The sequence below is a fragment of the Callospermophilus lateralis genome, chromosome X (genome assembly GCF_048772815.1).
Source record: "Callospermophilus lateralis isolate mCalLat2 chromosome X, mCalLat2.hap1, whole genome shotgun sequence".
In the NCBI taxonomy this organism is placed as follows: domain Eukaryota; kingdom Metazoa; phylum Chordata; class Mammalia; order Rodentia; family Sciuridae; genus Callospermophilus; species Callospermophilus lateralis.
In genome coordinates, this window is record NC_135325.1 from 89,333,359 (window position 1) to 89,358,448 (window position 25,090).

The 25,090-nt window shown below is 36.2% G+C and overlaps 1 protein-coding gene across 4 annotated transcripts in view; it reads left to right on the top strand.

Annotated features, from left to right (window-relative positions):
• The window catches only part of Pak3 (p21 (RAC1) activated kinase 3), an 83,702-nt gene extending 59,304 nt beyond the window's left edge, over window positions 1-24,398 (top strand). For all 4 annotated transcript variants that reach the window (XM_077106591.1, XM_077106592.1, XM_077106593.1 and 1 more), the window contains 7 exons: window positions 2,730-2,778; window positions 3,001-3,113; window positions 4,329-4,446; window positions 5,865-5,964; window positions 6,465-6,661; window positions 22,038-22,175; window positions 24,309-24,398. In XM_077106591.1, the coding sequence (XP_076962706.1) occupies window positions 2,730-2,778; window positions 3,001-3,113; window positions 4,329-4,446; window positions 5,865-5,964; window positions 6,465-6,661; window positions 22,038-22,175; window positions 24,309-24,398 (805 nt within the window). The remainder of the gene's footprint in view (window positions 1-2,729; window positions 2,779-3,000; window positions 3,114-4,328; window positions 4,447-5,864; window positions 5,965-6,464; window positions 6,662-22,037; window positions 22,176-24,308) is intronic.
• The last annotated feature ends 692 nt before the right edge of the window (window positions 24,399-25,090 follow it).

The window sequence follows — 25,090 nt, forward strand, 5'->3', positions numbered from 1 at the left end:
GACTTGAGGTTGGAGGAATGCTGGTAGAGGATAAGGGGAGATGCCTGGGCTGGCATTTTGGGCCTTGCTCCCCAGATTTAGCTGGACCAGCTCCCATTTTAATTGTTTTATATTGAGGGTTCCTGCATGTGGTTTCATTTGATAACAGTGTTCCAAGCTTAAAAGAAAAAGACAAAAACACTTCCCGAGGGAGAAAAAAAGATGTGGAACCTCTACAAAGTGTTCCACTATATCACCCTTAACCTCTGTCCTTTGGAAAATAAAGACAGATGCTAGCAAGGATGTTTTGGCTGGGAGATTGGGAAGGGCCAACCAAGAACTCAGTGAATCAGTCATCCTGTACTAGGAAAGTAGTAACAGCAGTAAAATCAGATAATAATAACAGTTACCATATTAAGCATCAACTGTGATCCAGGCACAGGGCTAAATACTTACCTAGATTTTGCTGTTTGAGTTACTGCACTCCTAAGAGATAGGTACTACTATTACCTGACTTTGCAAATATTATTACTCTTTTGCATCTGAAGAAGTTGTGAAAATGGCCTAAATATGTAAAGATATACAAATGAATTTAAAATTGTATTTTGCAATTCAGTACAAGAAGTTGCTCAGGGATATTCCAGCTATAATACACACCAGGTTGAGATGATCTATCTATTCCTTTGAACTTAGAACAGCTCTGAATTCAGAAGAAAAAAAAATCACATTCTGGCCCTTAAAGTGAGGAATGTCTTATAGCTTATTCCAAGAGGAAGTGTTTTTATGTAGACTTAAGTAGAAGAAATGTTTTCTTCAATGGAAAAAATTCTTATTGCAATCATATGCTTGCTCGAGGATATTTTTATTAATGTGTTAATTCAGCAGATATTTGTTGGGCACTAACTATGTGCTCTGAACCCAGAATCAGAAACACAAAATGGACAGAATAATTTATTTAATATAATCCTCAAACCTAAGAAATTTCTATAATTATCAATTCCAGGTTTAGTGGCCTCTATTTTGTGTGATTTTTCAGCTTAGTTGGAATAGATATTTAAAACTCATGCAGGATGTGGAGGGAAGTACAGTTGTTGGTTATAGATGATAGAATTAAAGAGCTTTAGAAACAAAGTAGCCCATTCCCCATACTTTACATGTGAGAGAGTCAGATGACCTTAATTATAAGTTGTATAACCTTGGCCAGGTACTTAACTTCTCTCAACCTTAGGTTCCTCATATATACCATGAAAATGATAGATTTTCCTTATATAGAAATAAGGTAAAGAATACATAAAATAAGCTACATGGGCTGGGGTTGTAACTCAAATGGTACAGCATTTGCCTTGCACTGGATTAGATTTTTAGCACTGCATTTAAATAAATAAAGGTCCATCGACAACTAAAAAAATATTAAAAAATAAGAGAAGTTATATGAAGTTTGTCACAATGTCTTGCACGCACACACACGATATGCTCAATATATGTTTGCTGTTATTGTGATCACTATTTTTCATGTGAGATGATTAAAACAGTAAAAGGAAATTCATTGCCCCAAGGTCATATAGGCTGTCGACAGTATGCCAAATATTAGAGCTCGGCTCTCTACCAATAGTCAAATATTCCTTATACTGCACTACCCATTTTTTCCTGGGACCAGGTAATATAAAATTCCTAGGCTTATGAGAAATATTTCGGCTCACTCAGGGAGAAGAAGAGAGAAGAAATACTAGGAAATACCAGACATAAGAAAAGAATGTCTGGACTCAAAAAACAAAACAACATAAGGGATAAATGGAGAGTAAAAGAGAAACAACAATTACCAGAGAGTTTAGATAGGAAAGTGGAAGCATTACAATGCCTAGTGGATCACAGGACTGATTTCAAACCTAATTCCTTTATTTACCACAGATGAAATTGACAGTATTTTTTTTTCCTTTTTATTGGGGATGGAAGTGAAAGTTGGTTCAAAATGCAGGTGTGGTTCACAGAAAGTTACTGTGAATTTAACTTTATAATTTCTATTTTTAAGCATGGGAACACTGTAATTGATGTTAGAATAGAAGCCTGAATACTACCAGTCCTTAAGGAATGATGGAGTTTAAAAGGGTATTTGGCTAAAGCAATACTTCAGCTAACTAATGCCATAATAAAACCACATTATTCCTTTGTGTAGCTACAGTACTGGTACAGCACTGAGAGTGGTTGATTAATTAGATGAACATATTCTTTAAAATTAGAAATATATTAAAAGAGCCACACTGTTCCTCTGCTAAAAGTGAAGGTTAATTTCTACTTGCCTAAGCAAAAGGTGATGTTCCCTTTGCTAAACTAGATTTCAGATTAAGCAGAGGCCCTCAATTTTCATTGTTGTACGAGTTGAGGAATATTAGGAATATTTCAGTAGTTTCCCATAATTGCATAGAGCATGGCCCAGAAACTGGTGCCAAAAAAATCTTGACTGGAGTTCCTAACCCACCACAAGGGATAGACAGTGAATGACTCAGGTGTAATTACTTTATAAAGAGATTGTTCCAATATTGTGCACTTAAAATTTTGTTAAAAGGGTAGATCTTATGCTCAATGTCCTTACCATGATAATAATTTTTAAAAATATGCTCTTGTTTTACTTCATCCTTTAATCTTGACTTTGCTAATTTTCCTTTCCTGCAAATAACCAGTATTTTGTTGCAAGTGAAATACATTGGTAACACCTTTATTGCTTATTCATTTGATAAATTTCACCTTCACAGGGCATCGGGTACTGTTTATACAGCACTTGACATTGCAACAGGACAAGAGGTTAGTGCTAACATTTATTCCTGATTATTTTCCTTTATTCATATTTATTCCTTGTTAATAACATCTCTTATGAAAAAATTTAGATAATTTACTCATGGATTTGTGGTACAGAGAAAGAGCTTAGTAAATATTTTGTATGCCTCATTCTGTGTTCCCAAAATACTGATGTTTGTGTTTATTGTGACAATTGTGATTCATTCTCATATTTTCATCATCATTCAGGTGGCCATAAAGCAGATGAACCTTCAACAACAACCCAAAAAAGAATTAATTATTAATGAAATTCTGGTTATGAGGGAAAATAAGAATCCCAATATTGTTAATTATTTAGATAGGTAAGTGTTTTCTCTCATTATGTACCTGTTGTTCTTATGAGATGGCCTTTTCTTGGTAAATTATTTTATTGGACTTTTATTAATTTAACAGTCAAATATTTCTCAAATGCTACAAAGTAGTAGAGTGTGAGATACATGGCTAACCTTGCACCCACTTATCTTTGACTGCCCATCAAACATGAAAGGTTTTATGGGTTTGGTTTTAAACATAAACAGTTTGTGTAATTTCTACTTGCGGATTGTGGCTCCACATTGGCAGGAAATAGAGAGCCGTGGTGCTTTAAGCATTTCTTTTAGTGTTTGTTTGGAGTGGGTAAGATCTCTAGGAGGCTGAATGAAGAAAGGCTGACTACAATGGCCCTACTTTAATGGGTGCTTTGTGAGGAACTGACAGTGAGGTCTAGGGAATTGAGACTTTAATCTTAAACCTTTTTCTAAGCCAGGTAATTAATGTTTCTTTCATCAGTAGTATTAGCAGTTTTATAAATAGGAATTTAAAGACAGCACTAACTCTTCACTTGTGGTTAACATCTGTCTCTTTCAGTTTCAATAAGTGTTTGTTTAGCACAACTCTGCTGTTCTGAGGGAATACAAAAGAAAAGGCTAGTTCTTCAACCTCCATGAGCTTAAGATCTTGCTGTCTGAGTTTTAGACCAGGTAGATCAATGATATTGGAAGGAGGAAAAAAGGAGGATGGAAATTGAGAGTCATGATCAGTGTTTCATAAAATGCCCTTGGGGACTCACTTGCAGCAAAGTGACCCTGTGCATTCGTAATTTTGTCAAAATTGTATTTGCACTTGTAGAAATGCAGGTTTCTGGGCTGCTTGCCATAACTCATGAAATGGACCCAGTGAATTTTCATTTTTAATAGACTCCCCAGTGCATCTTATGGATATTGTAGTTTAATTTCACAGTGATGTGGGCCTAAAGGCACATCAAGGGTCCTTCCATTCCTTATAAATCCTCGCTCTTGCTAAGCAAGGAACCAGAGACCCAATGATACTACTTAAGTGTCTAAACATGGCCCCAAGTTATTTTCTATAACTTCATGCTCTTTACCTGTATAGTAAGCTCTGGTGACCTCTGTGCCCATATTTGGTCACTTTTTGTTCTTGAATAACTATAGATAATAGACATGGCTCCACTTACAACTGACTTCTCTCAGAACTGAGACTTGGTTACAACTCAAAATCTTTTTCTTTCCTTGTTATAGCTACTTAGTTGGTGATGAACTGTGGGTGGTCATGGAATACTTGGCTGGTGGTTCTTTGACTGATGTGGTCACAGAGACCTGTATGGATGAAGGACAGATAGCAGCTGTTTGCAGAGAGGTAAGAAAATAGAGCATTTCTTACCAATGAGTACACCAAAATTAGTATTTATGCTTATTCAGAATGTTTATAACATCTAAGTACAATAACAAAAGTTTTCTAATGAAAAAACAACTGGAGAGCCTGACTTCAATTTGAATCTTAACCTAGTAGCATTTATTTGCATCAGTCTCCCCAGCCCCTTGTTTATTTTAGTTGCTTTTTTTTGATAATCTTTTGAGTTCCATTATGTAATCCTTGAGGTGCCATATTTAATCCTTGAGGTGCCATATTCATATCACTATAGTGAATATGCAAAATGGTGATGTTTACATGGAACTTATTCCTGATTTGGGAGAATTTTAACACAATATTTATTTTTACTACATGTAAAATATGACCACATGATATTCCAATCTTTTTCCAGAAGGCAAGTTAAACAAGGTTCTCCTTCAGCCCAGAAAGCAGTTGCTTTCATACTACAAGGTGGATATTCTCCATAGCCCTCCAGTGGGCCTATGCATGTCTCTTTTTCAATAATGGTGTCATGTTCTTACTTCCAAGCTAAATAAAGGATTTTTGTTATAATTATTTTGTTCAATAATTTTAAGAACACACACTTTTCATTAGAGTCTCATGTTGGGCATTGTCCTGTATCTCATTCATTATGGTGCAGTTTTCTACAAACAAAATAGGAATAATGATTCACTAAAACGTGGAAACAAATGATAGAAAAACAAAAATAAATGATATCAGCTAATCTTTACATTTTGTATTAAATTGTTTGCTTGAATTTCCTCCTTTGTTTTCTTCTTATTTTCATTTCCTGCACCCCAGACACCACAGATCCACTAAATGCATATGTTTTCTATTCATGCAATAAATCAAATTTATTGTCATTCAAGTCCTGAGCCTGTGGTTTCCATTTTTTGGTATTACAATACAAAAGCATCTCCAAACAAGTATCTATAGTTATTTTATAAACTAGGAGACCTTCCCAAACTTGGCTCTCCATCAGAAGTAGCTTAGAGCACATATTTCAAATGCAGATTCCTGGGTACTACTCCAAACCTATTCAATCAAATGAAATCATATACACAGAAGCTTCCTACATCTGAAAAGACCAAGCTGAATCTATACCTTGCAGATAACTAGGCCAAAGGATGATTATATTGTGTGTTAGCTTTGCTGTATTCATGATTAGTGCTACTTATATCCTTACTCTTTCATGGCCTAGTCTGAGATGGGAGCCATCAAACTTATACTGCTAAGTAACATCACTAATTTAAGTGATAGTGTTATTTTAAAGTGGTGTTAAGGCATGCAGTAATCATGACAACACAAAATTATATCCTTCCCCAATAATTTGTCTAGAAATGAAACTTAGAATTTAAAAAATTCTTTGTGATATAATTGGAACTTTTTTTCTGGTTCAATAGTGCCTCCAAGCTTTGGATTTCTTGCACTCAAACCAAGTGATCCATAGAGACATAAAGAGTGACAATATTCTCCTCGGGATGGATGGCTCTGTTAAATTGAGTAGGTATTTTGATTCAGATCATGTTTGAGAAAATATCAGGGAATTTCTGTTCTTTTACTACCTATCTTAAGAAGATAGAAGATAATGGCTGCTGAAATGATTTATTTGGAAGCATTGAGAACCCAATTTTAATTAATTTGTTTTATGCTGTGTTACTGTAGATTGTGTCCAGAATTTTTGCATTTAATATTTCACAATTTCTAGTGGTTTTTGTTATGATTGGATGACAAGTACCTAATCTGAAAAGTGAAGGATACTGTAACTTGCAGGAAACAATAATGGACACTGAAATATATTAAAGCTTGGTAAAAATGACATCAATGATTATTTCTGACCCCACTAAAACCAGAACCAGCTGAGAAATTAAGTATCAAAAGGATGTGAGCTAGGCAGCTATGGAAGCTCAGTGTTTCACAGGAAGTTTCACCCATATCTGAAAGTATCCTATTGTAGAATGAAAGAGTGTGGGCTTATTTTAATTGATTTTTCTTCTCTACAGCTGATTTTGGGTTCTGTGCCCAGATCACTCCTGAGCAAAGTAAACGAAGCACCATGGTGGGAACTCCCTATTGGATGGCACCTGAGGTGGTGACTCGCAAAGCTTATGGTCCAAAAGTTGATATATGGTCTTTGGGAATTATGGCAATTGAAATGGTGGAAGGTGAACCCCCTTACCTTAATGAAAATCCACTCAGGGTAAGTGAGAGGAGAACTCAGGTAGTTCATCCCCAGGAAAGGGGAAAGACCAGATATCATTTCTGGTTTTCACCAAAATTGACCAGAATGGGCTTCTTCCTGGGACAAATAACATAGAAGCAACAGGTTATAATTTTAAAATTACTGTGAGCTTTGTAAAGTTTTCTTACTATGCCTCAATGGTTTCCTAAAGTGCTTTGAAGTCAGTATGTCTAATGAAAAGGGTCACTGGGTTCAATCCTCAGCACTACATAAAAATAAATAAAGTTATAAAAAAATTCTCTCTCTACTGTAAGAATAGTAGAAATGGAAAGAAGAGAAGATATGGGAAGCAAAAATATTTATCACATGACATGGTTAAATAATCTGTCTAGGAAAAACTTACTTTATAATGACTTTAACAAAGTTAATACATTTCCAAACAGCTATAATTTTAAACTGGATTTCCCTTCATTATCATTAATGATTTATTGAGCAACAACAACTTGGTGGGTACTGGAATGGAACACAGAGATAGACATAGCACCAGTCTGGTGAAATCACAAACGTCATTAGAAGACTGTCAAGTAGAAAATGAATGGAAATAGTTGGGGTTGGGTAACTCAATTTGCTACTGCAGAAATGGAGATTTGATCCTCATGTGGCCCACTTACCTCTGCAAAGAAAAAAGTTCCATTTCATAGCCTAATCCCACCATCTTTATTCAGAAAGGTGCTGTTGATCATGAAGGAAAAAGGCAAAGAAGTATAAAAGAAATGCCTTCTCAGTACAGAAGCAAACCAGTAGGTATTCTATTGTATTTAGTCTAACGGTGACCCAGAAGCTGTTTTATGTATATAAAGGTCATTATATTGTTGGAAAAAAGGAAATATACACAGATTTGAGTTTTACCCCCCAAAATCATTCATATAATTCTGCAATATATACACTCAGAAAAATGAGAAATTGTATCCTATCTATGTATGATATATCAAAGTGCATAAATGCCTTCTACTGTCAGGTATAACTAATTAAAACACATTTAAAAATTTTTAAAAAACTCATTCATATCATCTGTGTCATTACCACTAAGAGTCTAAAATTGAATTTCATTTCTAGGTATTAAAAAAACCATTGCCCCCTAGTAAATAGTTAAATGTGCTCACATTAAGCTTACAAAAATCCATATTCAAACCAAATATATGTGCCTTTCTGTAGGCAAAGAAACCTACAAAATAATTGTCTAGTTGTTTTCACAGCTGAATATTTTGTAAATGGGAGCTATATTTCCTATGTGTGGAGAGGAGGACAGCCTCCTCCTTGGCCCCCTTCTAATTCCTCTCTGGTACTTGCTCTCTTGCCCTAGTCCCTACACTGACTGGAAAACAACAGATATGAGTGAATGCCCTAATGAATGCTGTGGGCTATTTCTCTGGTCTCATGAAATAATCTGGAAGTGAGATGTTCACATTGATTAGCTGCCTGCAGCGCTGAGTGGAAAAGAAGGGGCATTTTCCCACCATTTGTGGGTCAGCCCTCCATGAATTTAATCAAGTCCACCCCTGACCTATGGACCATCGCATCAGGATAATTACTTGGGCTTTTCCTTATTGTTTAACTACCTTTGCCCATTAAGAAATAGCAGTGAAAGAACACATCAGGCCCGTTGTTTCCATGGATTTCCTCCTCTAAGTCTGTGGAGTTTGGAGGCACTAAATGGATTATGGCTATTTTGCTTTCTGCCTTCTAATGAGTAATTTACAACCTGCAGAATTTAAGGATTAAAAAAATGGTTCTGTAAAGCAACTGTTCTTAGTAATGCATTTATTACCTTCTTCAGTTCCTCAATTATAATTGATCACTCTTCAGCTAGGCTGCTAATTGTTAGAAAAAAGGAAACAAGTTTTAATCTTTATAGGCATCTTCTAGCTTCAGATTAGAACTCATAATTAACAGCTTGTCTTTTAGAATCCACAGCTTTATATCTAAACAAGTACTTGCAGGTTAACAAACAACAAGGTTTAGGAAAGCCTACATTAAGACTATGACAAAAAGACCTGTCAGAAAGACCACCCTGTTGAATTCCACTGATAAGAATTTACTTTAACTTTGCTCATTACTCTCCTTGTGTGATCAGGTTCCAATTAATTAATCAACATGTCCATACTGAGTCAGCCCTATTCTGAGCCTCTCTCTCCAAGACACCAGGAGTACTTTTTAAGCTTTAATTTCAAAATATGCTATCCTCATGATCTCTTAAAAAAACATAATGTCTCAGGCTGGATGCCCTTATTTGGGATTTGAAAAACATAGTCATTGAAACCAGGGGGAGATTAAAAAGCAAAAAATATAACATGAGCCCATAGGGAGCCTACACTTCCTTGGATCCTGGTGACCAGGCCATGTGTGGTAAAACAGAAAATCATCTAGGATTTTAAGAGAGGAATGAAAGAGTGTTCTATTAGGTTTTTTTTTCCTTTAAAATCCTTCCAGTACTATCACCTGTCCACTGATTTTAAGGCTTTGAGATGGAAAGAAGTGGAAGGAAAGAAGATAAATTATTGAAAGAAAGAAGAGTGGTAGAATGGAGTGGCACATGCTTGTGAAAAATAATTGATTCACTAGACAGGAGTTGGGTGTGTCCCTTAAAGCCTTTCTAAATCTGTTTCCTTTCTATAAAATAGGGACAATAGCTATCTCATTGAGCTGGCATGAAAACGAAATGAATAATGTGTATAAACCAGCTAGCATGTAGTTCCCAAGAACTTTCCCTCTACACTGGCCACACACCATCCCCTTAAGGACTGGAGGGTTCTGTACAGTTCAGTGTAATTCTCATGAACAGGCAACACTGAATAGGACAGGTTCAAAGTGAAGTTTGGGGCTTTACATTTCAAAGTTGTTTGCATCTCACTGTGGCTTTCTTTGTGTCTTTCTTTTGTCAGTTTTAATTCAGCAAACTAAAACCCTGTATGAACATAGCCTGTTAACATATATGTGATGCAAGGAATTGGCTACTTTTTTACCCTGGTTACAAAGTGGTTGGGGTTTTTGTTCCATTCTAATTGACCTAATTTGCTCATAAAATGCCTTTTAAAGGTCAGAGAGTTATTAACTGTACTGATGTTATGAGGTTGGTACCCTTCCAGAGACAGAAAGGAGACAAACTTCTTACCATCCCCCACTGCCTGAAGTCTTTGCACTCTACACAATTGGACTTGGACATGTTGTTCTGTGGCCCATGGACATTTTAAATGTAGCTCCCAATAATAAAGTGCCTTGTTCCTTCTGTTTGACTGTGATTAAAAATCGAACTTGCCCTGTGGATGTGCAAATCAAATGTTGCTGTTCTTCTAATCTCAACTTTCTGTTAATTGAGGATATATTTTTAAGACCTGTGATTATAATGACCTGATTTTAAATAAGGAGGCATGATCATTTGTATGAAACAAAAATTTGTTTTTTTTCATTTTTCAGCACAAAAAGAGTGCCTCTTTATTAATTTTGTATTCACACATAATGGGGCTGCAGGGTTCTGTACAGTTTAGTGTAATTTGATTTGATGGAATATCCCATTTTTAAATATCTCAGTGGTATCCACCAAATCATGGAACCCTTTGTATGTATAATTTTCTAAACCTTTATCAAAGTTGAAATGAACTTTAAGTATTTAATACCCTTGTATTAACCATTATGGAGCTGTATCAGGTAAGTATTTAATACCCTTGCATTAACCATTATGGTGCTATATTAAACCCTGGATCACTGGAAGACAGTTATTGGTATCAATGCTAAAACAATATCAGTATTGTATATGCAACAGAGATCCTAAATCAATGATTCTTCTCTTTGATTGCACAATGGAATAATTTGTGAAGTTTTCAGAACCAATGACACCAGATTTCCACCCCCAAATGAAAATGGTAACCAGGACTAGGCCAAATACAAAGCTAGGCAGTAAGCCCTCTTAACACTGTCCACACTCAGAAATAATTCTTCTTCATGCCTCTTTGAGCGTGGTTGTTCAACCAAGAAAGAGCACATTATTATTCTGCTCATATTTTTTTCCATTTTATATAAAAAATCATAAGCAATAAAAAATTATTAGCATTACTGTCAAAGCCTACTTGAAATCATGTTCTGCTCTGTGTCATTCTAAGATTTTCCAGTCCAATAACACTATCAAAAAAGGAATATCTCCATGATATGCCATTTTCTTTTTCAATTTTGCTTTTACTGAAAATGAAGTTTATCATTAAAATGTGCTAGCTGCTGGTGGAGTACCTAGCACATATCAGTGCATAATATAGCCATCAATCTGACTGCTCATGATTAAGAGTTCATTGCCTATATAAATTCAGGGAGAGAGGAGGTCAGGAAACCTAAATCCAGACCTGTTGTCTGCACTAAGAGACTTCACACCCTTTTCCTTTCCCCACACTTAAAGCACTACACAAATATTAGTTGTTGTTGTTGTTGTTGTTATTATTATTATTATTATTGGATCAGGGAAATCCTAGTTAGCTTGAATGTCTAGGAAAGAGGGTAAAGTAGATTAAAATAATCACTAGCTACTGAAAAACAGTAACTAAAAGGCCAAACTGCATCTAGTTTCCTCTAACCACTGGAACCTGTGCTGTGGATTGGAATGTCTGGATTTGATGGCGCATGCTCATTTGGAATTAAAGTCAGACATAAACTTCCTGAGCACCAGAGAAGCAAGCATACTTTGCTAGCACTCAGTCAATATTGTTTTGAATGTATTTCAGGAAGAGCTGGGAGCATTCCCTTCTTTTTCCATAAGCCACTAGGGAACAGCAAGGTTTATTGATGGGTTGTTGACACTCCTACTTTGAGGACAAGCCTATGCCTAAAAGGAGGGGCCAGATGGGATAACTACAACTAAAATAACTATAGAACAGTACAGGGCTTCTTTTTAATCAGAAAAAAAAATATTGCCTGTCAAAAGATCGACAGCTCTTAAGAATCATTGGTTGTCAAGAATTCAGCTTAGGAAAATGAGACTTAGCCATAGGAAAGCTGCAAGTCTCATTTAGATTGTAATTCAGAAGCAGACAGCTTAAACTGGTGAGTTATGAACCAGAAGACAGCCAAAGGAGGAATTGATTTCCACAGCAAACTAAAATCCAAGAAACTCTGACCAGGCAAAAATGAGAGAAAGAAAGTTTGAAAATGTGGTGACCAGGGACCAAGCATTATCCAAGACTGGTATTCCTTTCTGCTTATCATTCCTGAGTCCTTACATGATGGTTTGGGTATGAGCCAGAGATGCATATGCCTATTGCCCTAATACCCAAGTAATTCAATTCCTCAAAAATCAGAGTTTGTTATAAACAAACAAATCTTGGACACAGTGATAGGCATTTATTTGCCCACTGAAATCTCTAGTCACATGTTTTTATCCTGTGGCTTTTGAAATCTGTTTTTGCCAATGAGAAATGACTTCACCAAGAACATCAAGGGTTTTTTTTTGATAATTAAGATCATTTCTTTTTTGGGAGGTGTACTGGGGATTAAACTCAGGGGCACTCGACCACTGAACCACATCCCAGCTGTATTTTGTATTTTATTTAGAGACAGGGTCTCATTGAGTGCTTAGTTCCTCGCTGTTGCTGAGGCTGGCTTTGAACTCGAGATCCCTCTATCTCAGCCTTTCTAGCCGCTGGGATCACAGGCATGGATTACACCATGCCCAGCAATTAAGATCATTTCTGACTTTCATTATCATTTTGATTTATACCCTTTCTAACCTAATTGTGTCTTTATTTTATAAAACCCTTGAGTTCTAATATTGTGTGCATGTACAGATATGTAACAACAAATCCCATCACTGTATACAACTATGTACCGATAAAAAAATGTGCAAAGAGGGGAAAAATAGAAAACCCTGCATTCTGATAAAAGGATACTCTGAAATTCCTTAGATAAACCTCTCAGCAAAGAAAGTTTAATTTATGAAGGCAATCTTAATTCTGTAGCTGCAAGAACCAGAGTTGTAACATTATTCCAAGAATCAAGCTGACCTTTCGTTGTAGCTAGTCTTGCCTTTTGCTTTCTTTGGTTTTTGGGAGTGAGGGTTAAAGAATTGCCCCCCTCTGCTCAGATGGCAAAACTCACCAGTCAGTGGCCAATGAATGTGAGAGGACTAGACAAAGAGATTTCTATTATCTCTACAAACTTTATATGATTTGAAGATTGAACTCTATTCCATGTTGGTCAGTCAGGAATTCCACAAACTTAAAAAGATTCCTTCTTGTTGAATTTCTACTCCCTTATTGATTCAAATGAGCAGAATTTGATTATGTTATGGTTTACTAATGGGTTCCACAAAGCCCAATAGTTAGTTGCATGAAGTTCCTTGGGCTATTGAAAATACCAAGAGAGTGATCACGTGGTAGGGTTCTTGGTTCCACCAGAATAGTTTCTCTTGAATTCATTTTCTATATTGGGCTATCACATGAGATTTACTTACATAAACCAGGGAATCTTGTGGGTTCCCTACTTTGATCCTGTGTTCTTTTGGCTGTAGATAGGCCACAGCTTTCCCTGACTTTGCCAAAAGCGCCATAGTTTGGGTGAGCATTGTCTTTATGAGTGTTTTCAAAGACATGATCTTCAGAGAGCAGTTCAGAGCTATCTAATCACTTCCAGACTAAATTTACATCTTGGAGAGTAAAAAAAGCCCTCTCATTTTACCAAGCAAACACACTTGGTCATGATGTGAAATATGCTGCATGTGGGACTCAGCAACTCCATACAGATAGTAATCTTGGGGAGAAGCCAATGAAGAGCACTGTAGTGATAAAAGCCATTATAGGGACATGTGGTCTATACTCTGGGGAGCAATGGGAGGAATTGTGTTTTTGTTTACAGAGCTGGTCAGCTAATGAACTACCTGTAAAGTAGAAGCTGGAATCAGTGTACATGAGCAATAATGCTTGTTTTATAGATCATATCATAGGTTGTTTTGATCCTAATATATTAATTTGGAAAAACCCTAAGGTATCAGGGAATTAGTCCCTTCTAATGCTCTCAAATAAAACCGTGAACAAATGTATAATGTTAAATGGTGCCTTGGGACCAGAAACTAAGTGTGGGTTGAAGATAAATGGGAAGTTTGGAAGATATATTCAATACGATGGTTTTTTTTTTCCCCATGATCACTTTTCTCATTTTTAAATTTTATTTTAGTTTTTTAAAATTTTTTTATTAACATGTAATATTTGCATATATTAATAGAGCACAATGTGATATTTCAATATATATATATAGCATGCACTGATCAAGTCAGGGTAATTAGCATTTCCATCTCCTTATCATTTCAGAACCAGAAGAATGTGGCAGTAACAGAGTGGAATCTGGGATCTAGGTTCCTTTAACCAGATTTTCTAGCCTTTAATCTCTGTTTCGATTCTGCTTCATCCCACCAGCCAGCCACCTTCTCTTACATTATCCTTTGACTTCTGTCCTTGCCCTACTTTTTTGTTCTTTCTGCTTCTCTCAGCTTCTTCTACTTCCTGCACCATTTTGCTTTCCTTCTTTTCCTATTAACCCTTCCTTTCCTTTCTCCTTCCCCCAATCCCTTTCCTCTACTTTTTCCTTTTATTTATTTATTTTGATTGGTACCTTACAGTTACATATAAACTTGGAATGCACTGGGATATAGTCACACATGCACATAGCATAATTTGGATAACACTTTATTCCCAAGTTCTTCCCCTTTTCCTCTCCTGCTCCCTCCCCTTTGGTTCCCTGCTTCTGCTCTACTGTTCTCCCTTCTATTTTCCTGAGGTTCCCTTTTATATTCCATTTCTCTCTCTCTAGCTTCAACTATGAGAAAACATTCAACCCTTAACTCTCTGAGGCTTGAGTACTACTTGGGATGCCATTGGTTGCCTCATGAACACAAGTATCCTGCTCTGCATTTCTTAACAAGAGATTAGAATGAACACATGCATTGTCAGAGTCATCTGGTTTTTATTTTTTGGCATTAGCCAGTCCTTTGTGCTTGAAAATAGTACTCTAAAGCTAGGCTAGCACCTAATCAGTCAGCAATACCTAATTACCTTTTATTATCAACCTATAATGGGATAGATCTATAATAAGTTCATTTAAATGGCTTTTTAAGGATCAAACAACAAAGCACAATAACAATAAAGCCCTCCTCCCATAATTTGGAGACAGACAGCTTCTATGCAAATAAGTAGGAAGCTAAATTAGACCACATTGCTGTCACACTGGACTATTAAGTTGAATAAGTTCAAGTATGGAATACAGTGTTTGTTACAATATGGTGATTTCTTTTTGCAGGTTGTGCTTCATTCACTCTCTACTTAGGAAATAAAAAAAAAGAAATGTCAGGGCCCTTCTTGAAATCCGTAAACACATCAGAAGCAGCAATACACTCTGGCCTTTAACCTCTGAAATCCCAGGTCATGAGCAAACTTAGTCAGAAGGTGTCAAGTCACTCATTGCCAAATCTTGCTCATAAAACACTCAAAGTTAGTTGAAAATTCTAACATAAGAAAGGAACCAGAGAGCAGTAGGCTGCATGGAACAGCGAGAGAACAAGCTGCATAAAGACCATCAACACATACACACTAAGGATATAGTATGCATCCTCCCTAACTTGGTATGTGCCCTTTTGTTCCCCATTTCCAAGCAGGTGAAGAGTGACTGACTGCAGAAGGACCATTTCCTTTGTACTGGTAGAGGTGAATCAAGCAAACCAGTTGTTCATGCACAACATGCCTGCTTGTTTGCTTGCTTGCTACTTCTTTCTTTCCTTTCTTTTCTTTCTTTTTTCTTTTTTTTTTTTTTTTGGTGACAGTGATATGGTTAACCACTGAGCCACATCCCTAGCTTTTTTATTTTTTATTTTGAGATATGGTCTCGCTAAGTTGCTCAGGCTGACTTTGAACTCACAATCCTCCTGCCTCAGCCTCCCTAGCCACTGGAATTACAGGTGTGCACATCACACCTGGCTGCCTCATTTCTTGATGAGCCCTTTTCTATCTCAGGAGAACTCCTACCTCAGAGACTGGAAACAGACTCCTACTTCCTCGATTCAAATAGTGATTCCTACATTACTAGTTGTGTGACATGGGACAAGTTATTTTTCTTAATCCCACAGGACTGTTTTTTTATCTGTTGATTGGGGAATCATAATAGTCTACCTCAGGGGCTTGATGTGTTGATTGAATTAAATAATAGTAATCATTCAATAAATTGTATCTATCAAAACTTATCATGAACATATTTATACAGATATTAAGATATAGATAAATAGTCTTTTTGCATTTATGGTTCAGTTACATTGTATGTTCAAAAGATTTTTGTGGACTAGACTAGGAGCCCACTCATCATGTATAATATGATTTCCATGGGAAAATGTTTTTGGTGTCCCAAATATTCAGCTTGCCACACCCTATCCTCTTTTAAAGTGAGTCTTTAGTATTGGTGCTGAGGTCTCTTGTAGTTGCTAATACATTTCCATGTATGCCCCCTGGTTTGTTTTCTGATGTCTTAACCTAAACTTTATAAACTGTTATAATGAACTGAAGTCACAAACTAAAGCTTTTTAATTAAATGGTTAGTCCTGTTGCAAAACTGCCTTAATGAAAACTTATTAGGTACATATGGATTGTTTTGAGACTTCTTTGGAGAAATGTGGTAACTTCTATAATGACTGCTTTGATCTTTCTTAACTGAGGAAATTGCCAATAAGGTAAATTGAATTATTTCTTCAACTGAATGAACTAGTTTTCTGTTAGTACTTAGGTAAATTGAGTTGCATATGGGTCAGTGAAAACTTTAGTGTTTTGTGTGTTGTTGATAAGATATTTAGAATTATCATTGCAGAATTCTAGACTATTAGAAACTTCTAGGTAATATGTATATCACAATGAAGAATGCCACCAGTTTTGGGCCAATCATTGTATTTGTCATAAGGTCAGTAAATCATGGGGCCTATATAGTCTCACTTGAGAAAGACAATAGATTTTGCTTAATAATCTAACAGTATAACCAACAGTACATTCTCTGCTCAAGGTCAGCCAGAGAAGATAAATTTCTGAATTAAGTTTCAAGTCCCAGGAAGCACTTGTTCTCTCCCCTTTCTCTCTGCATTTGTTTGCACCAGACTTGTTGTGGCCATCTTTCTCCAGGTCTCCCCCTTTTGATGGTATCTCCTTATGTGCTCTGTTCATCGAGTGCTTTTTCTTCCACACTGAGTGAAAATTTATCACATGCCAATACTGATCAACTCAGAAAAGGTGCTTTATTTCATTGTCTGCCTATCTTACATTTTTAACAAATTACTTTAGGTTCTTAGCTTTCATACTCTGTATCAGTCTGTTATATTCTCAGATCAGTTAAATTCATACTTTTTTGGCTTTCATTTCATTCAGCAACAAAAACATTTATGGAGCACTTATTTTGAGCAAACTGCTACAAAATCAGAGAGGATCATGACACACTTTATATCTTCCTCAGACTTCCAGTTCAGAAGGGAAGGCAAACCTGTAAACAAGTAACAAGTATTCATAATATGATGTAAAAATACACACATGAATGAACAAAGTTTATGTACTTGGAAGCATAAATAAATAGAGAAAAGCAAAATTTATTTGATTGAAACAGAGATGGAGGGGACAGATCCTAGAAACTCACTCTCAACACTTTCCTTCCTCTTTTTCCTCTTAACTGTTCTTCAGGGTGAATGTTGGACAGCACAGTTTGAAAACCCCATATTTGTGGATCATAGGTGACCATGAAAAAATTGTAAGCAAAGAAATGATTAGATTGTAAAGGGTGTGGACTGAAGAATGAAAAGAGTTGAGTAAGGAAACTTAGAACTGTCTAAGAGAAGCCCGACCTTAAGCAAAGACAATGGGGAAAGGGAGAAGTGGATGGGTATGAAAGATATCTCTAAGGGTTGCATTAATGGAACCTATAACAAGGATGGGGTAGGTTACTGGGTGAAGAAGAACAACTCAAGGATGATTCTGCCTTCTTACTTAATTTGAAATGGCCAACTCTATGAGAAATCTCTAGTCTAATTTCTAATTGCTCATTTTCTTTGAAATTTCACTAACTCGGATAAAGCCAACATATGATCACTCATGCCCAGATTTAATTTCTTCAATCTTTCTTTATGTAAGACTTGACTTCTGGCAAAATCCTTCTTACTGTCATGGTTTTGTTGGCTGCAACTAACTGTATTTGTGTCCCATTAGCAAGGCAGTGGGTAGCAATTTTCTTTTTTACTAAGATAGTCCCCAACTTACACAGAGGATGTGTTCCAAAAGTTCATTTTTTAGTTAATTATTTGGAACCCAGAGTGCATTTTCCCATAGAAGCAGCATTATACTTAGTGATCAGGTTCCTAGGCCAGTCCACAAAGGCCAGTTTCACCCATAATATAACTGAAAGTGTGGATATTTGCGATGGAAATTAGTTGGAAATAATACTGTTGCAATTAAAATGAAAACAATAGTTGAAAAAGGAATAGTCTGGGTTTTTGTTTCCCTCAAAGGGCAGTGCTTTATGAAAAGCAGGTTTAATCCTAGGAAGACAAAATGAAATAGATGAGGATTTTTGTGTAAATTGAACACCATGGCTTTTAAGTTTATTTTTTCAGTAATGTTTTAGAGTTTTTAAAAACTAATAAAAGCAGTCATGTTCACTGCAGAAAATTTGGAAAACTGAAAAATACATTTTTAAAAAATAAGTCACCAATAATTCTACCATGGAAAGAAAATGACTGTTAACATGTTGGTGTGTTTCAACCTTTTTCTTAGTACATGTATTTTTTTAATTAGTTGAACAGCAGTAGTTACATTGTATCCACATGATGAACAACAGTTGATGAAATGCAGTCTTTAAAATGATATTTATTAGCAATTTTTTGAACTGTGAAAAAATATTTATGATATAATGTTGAGTATGCATAGATTGGGGATGAGGGAGTGTCAGATCAATACTCACCAACCAGGACTGGAGTCAGCTCTTAAGCAATCAGCCAGTACTCTCTATTATCAGCCCCAGCCTCCAACAAATCCACAGCCAGATTTTTTGTAGAAGTTCTGAAATAGGACATGTGTGTTCTTTGAAGTGCAGTACAGGTTCATAACACTAGTTCTTTATTACTTCTCATTTTCCTTCAAATTACAGTGTTTTCTTCTCCCTAGATGCTCTATATCACTAGCACTCCTAAGACTTAACAACTATGATTAAGGTCATTTTTGATTCGTAAATAGAATGGAAAGAGGAGCATACACTTCCTGAGGTAATTAGGCATGGATTGAACAGAGATGAGAAGAACTTGGGTAGCAAAGATGTGCATGTACTTGTAAGGAAGAAGATTATATGGAATAGAATGTATTCAGTTAAGAATGAGGAAAGAAAAGTGAGAAAAAAAATAGTATGGTGTGCATATAGACCTAGAGAGAGTGGAAAACACCTTGAAAAGGGGAAAAAAGGTTTGTTTGTTTAGGACTGGGCTTGGCTTTAGAGCAGGAAAAAAAGTAGGTAAAAAACAGTGATTTGGGGGGAGTTGTATCCAGCCGAAGTTAAGAGTTTTAGGAGGCAGTAAATGTACCATGCAGCAACTGATTTTCTTATAATAAGGGAACAAAAATGGTTTGTGAGAACAGGTGCTTCAAGCACTAAACATCTGCGAATTAAAACACTTTGAACTTAATATATCTGTTAAAACTGTGCATCAATTGATTTTAGCCCATTTACTGTTTTCCTAAAAGCAGTTTGTACATCCCATCTCCTTTTAGTTAAGACTTGTATTTTGGCATGAAAGCCCTAGGAACTGCCACCTGCATTTGCTCTTCATCAATTAAAGAATTGAAAATTACAAAGGAGTGAGGAGAGGTGAGGAAAAGTAAAGCATTTGGAGTGGATTGTATTTACACATGGGTATCTTCATATACTAAGAACAACCCAAATATTCCTTGCACTCTGTTGAAACTAAGGACATTCTAAGTCTCACACATTGTTATGCAAGAGAGTCTCCTATGGAATGCTGTGACTCTTAAATTAGTGTGCTTATGATGCAGAGATTCTAATTTATCAAATCCTAGCTGAGCTGCAGGTTCTTGGCCTGTGATTCTCAATGTTGGCTGCAAATTGGAAACTCTGGAAAGCTTAAAAATACTGATGCCTTGGTTTCCCTTGCAGAGATTTTTACATGATTGGTATTGGAATGAGAATTGGGCATGAGGACTTTTTTTAAAATCTCCCTAGGTGATTCTAATCATGCAGAAAATCTGAGAACCTCTAGTTCGATCCACTATTAAATATCAGGGTGGATTAAAACAGTTCTCAAAATTTGGTTCTGGAACCAGCAGCAACAAACAGGATGCTTGTTAGAGATACAAATTCTTAGATCCTTCCTTTCCCATTTACTGAATCAAAAACTCAGGTGGGGGTGACCCGTGGCCCGGGAGCCCATGTTTTAACAAGCCCTCCAGATATTTCTTGTGGGTGCTAGAAGTTGATAGTCCCCATATTACTTAAATCCTTCCTAACCCTTTCTAATGGACATCTACCTTCAGGGGTTGCTGGTAAGGAAAAGAGCTCTACTTACTGCTCTGGGAAATGACTTTGATAGAAATACCTGCAATAATAATATTAGGCTCCATGTGAGGGAAAGGTAAAAAGGGATGATAATTTGCTGCAAAGCCCAAGTAAGTTCAGGAAGTTGCATATCTTCTTAAAAGTGAGAGAGCTGGTCACATGAGCAAGCATATCCCTCCCTTGTGGCAGTACCTACAGGCAAACTCTTACGTATTCTTTAAGACCCTGCTCAAATTTCAATCTCCTCCATGAAGCTTCCTCTGAACTCTGACGTAAATTGTGTCATTTTTGTATTAGCACTATTTAGATTCCTGTATTAGTTCTTATCTCACTGTATTGTAGTGTTCTAAATGTCTCTCTTTCTGACTAAATTGTGTGATCTTTGAAGCAAGATGACTGTCTTATTCATCCTTGGATCGTCAATGTCAAATACAATATCTGGTACCTACTAAGTGCTCTAGAATTATTTTCTCAGTGGAGGCATCAGGAAGTCAGCTTTGGGGACTATTTAGAATTAAAAAATAAATAAATAAAACATGGACTGGGGGCTGGGGCTGTAGCTCAGTGGTAGAGCACTTGCCTAGCACATGTGAGGCACTGGGTTCAATCCTCAGCACCACATATAAATAAATAAATAAAATAAAGGCATTTAAGAAAAGAAAAACATGGGCTAGGATTGTAGCTCAGGGGTAGAGTGCTTTCTTAGCATGTGTGAGGCACTGGATTCTATCCTCAGCACCACATAAAAATATATACATAAAATAAAGGTATTGTGTCCATCCACAACTAAAAATGTTTTTAAAGAACAAAACAAAACAATAGCTGAATGAAGGTGGATGATTATGTCTATTTTGCTCCAGTGTATCTTTCACACCTGACACCTATTTGAAACAAAAATGTGTTGAATAGATGAATCCTTATTGCAAAAAACATATCTTCAAAATATGAATTTATTTACCACAATCGTGGGTCCAACTCTCTTCCTTGAAGGCTTAGGGACCTTGATTCTGTCAGCATACCAAAAATTCATGTCTCTCAGTGGTGGCCTTACACATCAAAGATCTCAAAGAATTATCATCCAATGTTTCATCATAGGATATATCATCATTAGGTACCAAGACTACCAATGCCAACTTTTCTCCTATTTCCTTTCATTATAGGTAAAACTTCTTAAGAAATTTAATTAATATCAAAAGGGCTACAGCTGTCACAAGACAAAAATATTTTGAGTCCTTGTGTCCTACACATTGCCTCCCATCCAGGCACAGCTATCATCTAGTTCTTTGTAATTTTATAAGTTTATAATATATTTTTGTTATCCCCCATCTACTCACAAATATTCTTCATATAAGATAAGAAGGCAATAAATTATAATCACCTTTCTCTGCACCTTCTTCAGGTTATACTCAGTTCAGCATGATTGGATATATGTGTGCCTACCAACTCTTTGTAGGCAGATTTACAGGCAGATCTTTGGTTTCTTTAGTGCTTCATTCCATATTCATTGTATATAAATTTTTAGAGGCATAACTTTCAGAGGAAGCTTTATAACTTTATTTCCAAGTTTTGGGGGAATATGATACCTCATTGTAACCTAAGTTACTACTAAGACTAATAATTTCTAGATGTTATAGAAACATTGAAATGTATGTCACTGTTATTGTCTAAATGGAATTTTTAAGAACCAGAGTATAAACCAGAATGAAATCGATTTGTTCCTTCTGTTCCAACCCACGGTCCTAATATGTATGTGCTGAATGGATTTTTCTAATTTTTTTTCCTATAGGCATTATATCTGATAGCCACTAATGGAACCCCAGAGCTCCAGAATCCTGAGAGACTGTCAGCTGTATTCCGTGACTTTTTAAATCGCTGTCTTGAGATGGATGTGGATAGGCGAGGATCTGCCAAGGAGCTTTTGCAGGTGAAAATAAAAGACAATTGCACAGAGGTCTTCCATCACAATGTGTGATAGTAAGAGAGCTCTTTCAAGAGATATGTAGTTAGAGTTAGGCTATTACCATTTGATTTTAGACCACAAGCACATAAGTATAGGCATGCATCTAATACATGATTGATTGACATGTTACCTTTCTTCTGAGAAGTTGGCAGTTTAATCTATAAATCTCTTTTATTCTTCCTGGAGTCTTATTTTGCAAGGGAAAAAACCAATGTGACCCTCTGGTGTTGCTTTTTTGTTCTAAACTTTACTTGTGCCCCTGGATGTTGTATGCAGGTGCTCTTGGCTGGAGGTAATTCTCTACATAACTATGCAATTATTTCCATGGCATTTGCTACTCTAATGCTTTACTGGTCAAAGCCCCTTTGCTTGTGATGCCAATTGGCAGGCACCTGCTTGCCTGGGTGAGTACCATCCAGTGGTGAGTGCCTCTGTAACCATTTGTCCTTTTCATGGCTCTCAGGGATGACTATATATGATGATAGTTAGTATCTATTATCTACCAAATTATGTACATACATTACCTCATTTAATTCTTTCTTACAAAAACTTTATAGCATGGTTATTATTATCCTGTTTTACAGACATGGAAACTGAGGCTCACAGAGCTCTCGAATGGCAGAGCTGATATTTGAGCCCTAGATTGTCTGAATCCCAACTACACATCACACACAAACAAATTTCAATTAAAAAGATGTATCTATTTGACAAAGAATCACATGGCCAGGATTACACACATAGCTTCACTGCTAGGGACTGTTTCTCAGAGACAGGTATCAAGACCTTTAACATCTGAGAACAATGGCCACTTATTCTGTCTGTGACTTTGAACACACACCAATTAAACAAAAGGTGCAACACTTGCTTATGCACAACTTTCACCACAAAATCACTGTGTTCTGTCCCATCCTGCACAGAAAAATCTCTTCTTGTGAATTCTAAACTCCCTTCCAAGACAGAACCACACCTGGGCAAAAAAAAAAAAAAAAAAAAAAAAAAAATAGCTCAAACAAATCATACCTTGGATCAAGCTATTTGGAGGAAGTAAAGAGACCACACCTTCTCTTTTCTGCTCTCCATGACATTTCACAGGTTAACATAGAACCCTGAAATGTCAAATCTGAAATGACACTTTGTTAATCTACTACTTAATCCAGCTTTGAATTACAGATGAAAAACCTGAACTTTTGAGTGCTTTGCTTCCACATTTTTCATGCCTCCCACTACCCCATAAATACACCCTGATATAATTTCCTGTTACACCCTCTTCCAGGGATGACTAAAGATACAGGTTCTTTAAGTATAGCTATGCAGCTAAGTAGATCATTAAATCAATTATCTAGTTAATTATTTACCCAACAGTACTTTTATATGAACCAGTCAGAAAACTGATGCAAAACTATATTTTAAGTGTGAGTTGAATAGTTCATTTGTTGCATCTTTTCATTTTATACAAATAAACAAGAATCTGCATATCTCCTTAAGTCCATTCTCCAATGTTAGCCTATCATTGTGCTCCTTAGAGGTTACAAAAGAAATACTTAACAAAATGATGGAGACACAACTATTGGATTTAGCAGTTAGAAAGCCATTGGCTTCAGAAAAAAATTCTTTAGTCATTAACTGAAGGCACACTTTCAAACATAAGGGCTATTCCAGAAAAATTCATCAGTTCAAGAAAGTCTGACAATTACAAACTCAGTGAGGTTTTACAAGATCCCTACTTTAGAGTTTTTAATGATGCTAATCAGTTTCCAGAGGATTTTCATGACACAGATGAAACATCTCAAGGACAAAAGCTGGCACCATGGTTTTTTTTTTTTTTTTTTTAATATTTTTTTCTTTTTAGTGATGAACACAACTTTCTTATTTATTTTTATGTGGTGCTGAGGATCAAACCCAGTGCCTCACACGTGCAAGGCAAGCGCTCCACCACTGAGCCACAACCCCAGCCCCTGGCACCATGTTTTTTAATTAAATGATGTTTAATTGGGTACTCAAATACATTTTAATGAGAAAAGGCTGCTTGAAAATGTAAAGTAATATACATGTTGAAGGAAAGAATTCCAGTAATTCTTTTTTCTCTTCCTTTTGCAGCACCCATTTTTAAAACTAGCCAAGCCTCTCTCCAGCCTGACTCCTCTGATTATCGCTGCAAAGGAAGCGATTAAGAACAGCAGCCGCTAGGACTGCACGCCTTACCCCTCACCATCTCCCTCATGAGTAAGACTGAAATAAAACTCTGCTGCAAGAAAGACAAAGAAAAGACAGTCAAATAGGGTGGGGGTTCTTTAACTTTCAAATGAATAGAAACTTCTTATAAGCCTTTTCCTACTCCCTCAGATTATGTAATTTATTTGTAAGCCTGAATCGCAGCCCAAACAGGGCAGCAATGTCGAAGTGGCCATCAAGTGGTCACTTCCACCGTGAAGCGAAAGAGCCAGTAGTGAATCCCCTCATTTTGTGCATTCACTTTGAAGAAAAAGATTTCTCAAAGATGCACATTTCCTCTTCATAGTGTTGTGTTTGTTTTTAAGTTAGAGAGTAGTACCTCTTACATTCAAACCTCCTTCAAAACCCCTTACCCAATGTGATGTTTTTCACTTGCATTGTCATTAGATGTCCAGAAAAAAAGATGTCAAGATGTTTTTTTTTTTTTAAAAAAGAAAGCAAAAAAAAGCAAAGCAAAAAAAAAAAAAAAAAAACAAAAACAAAAACAAAAAAACACAACAAACAAACAAAAAAAATAGAGCAAGTACTGTGTGAACATGTGGAAGTCCATGCCCTAATAGAGTTGAAATTTTTTATTCTTCTTCTATAGTGGTGGCTTGGTTTGTGTACCTATTTTTCTGCATTTGTGTTGGAAAAGGTTTCTTTTA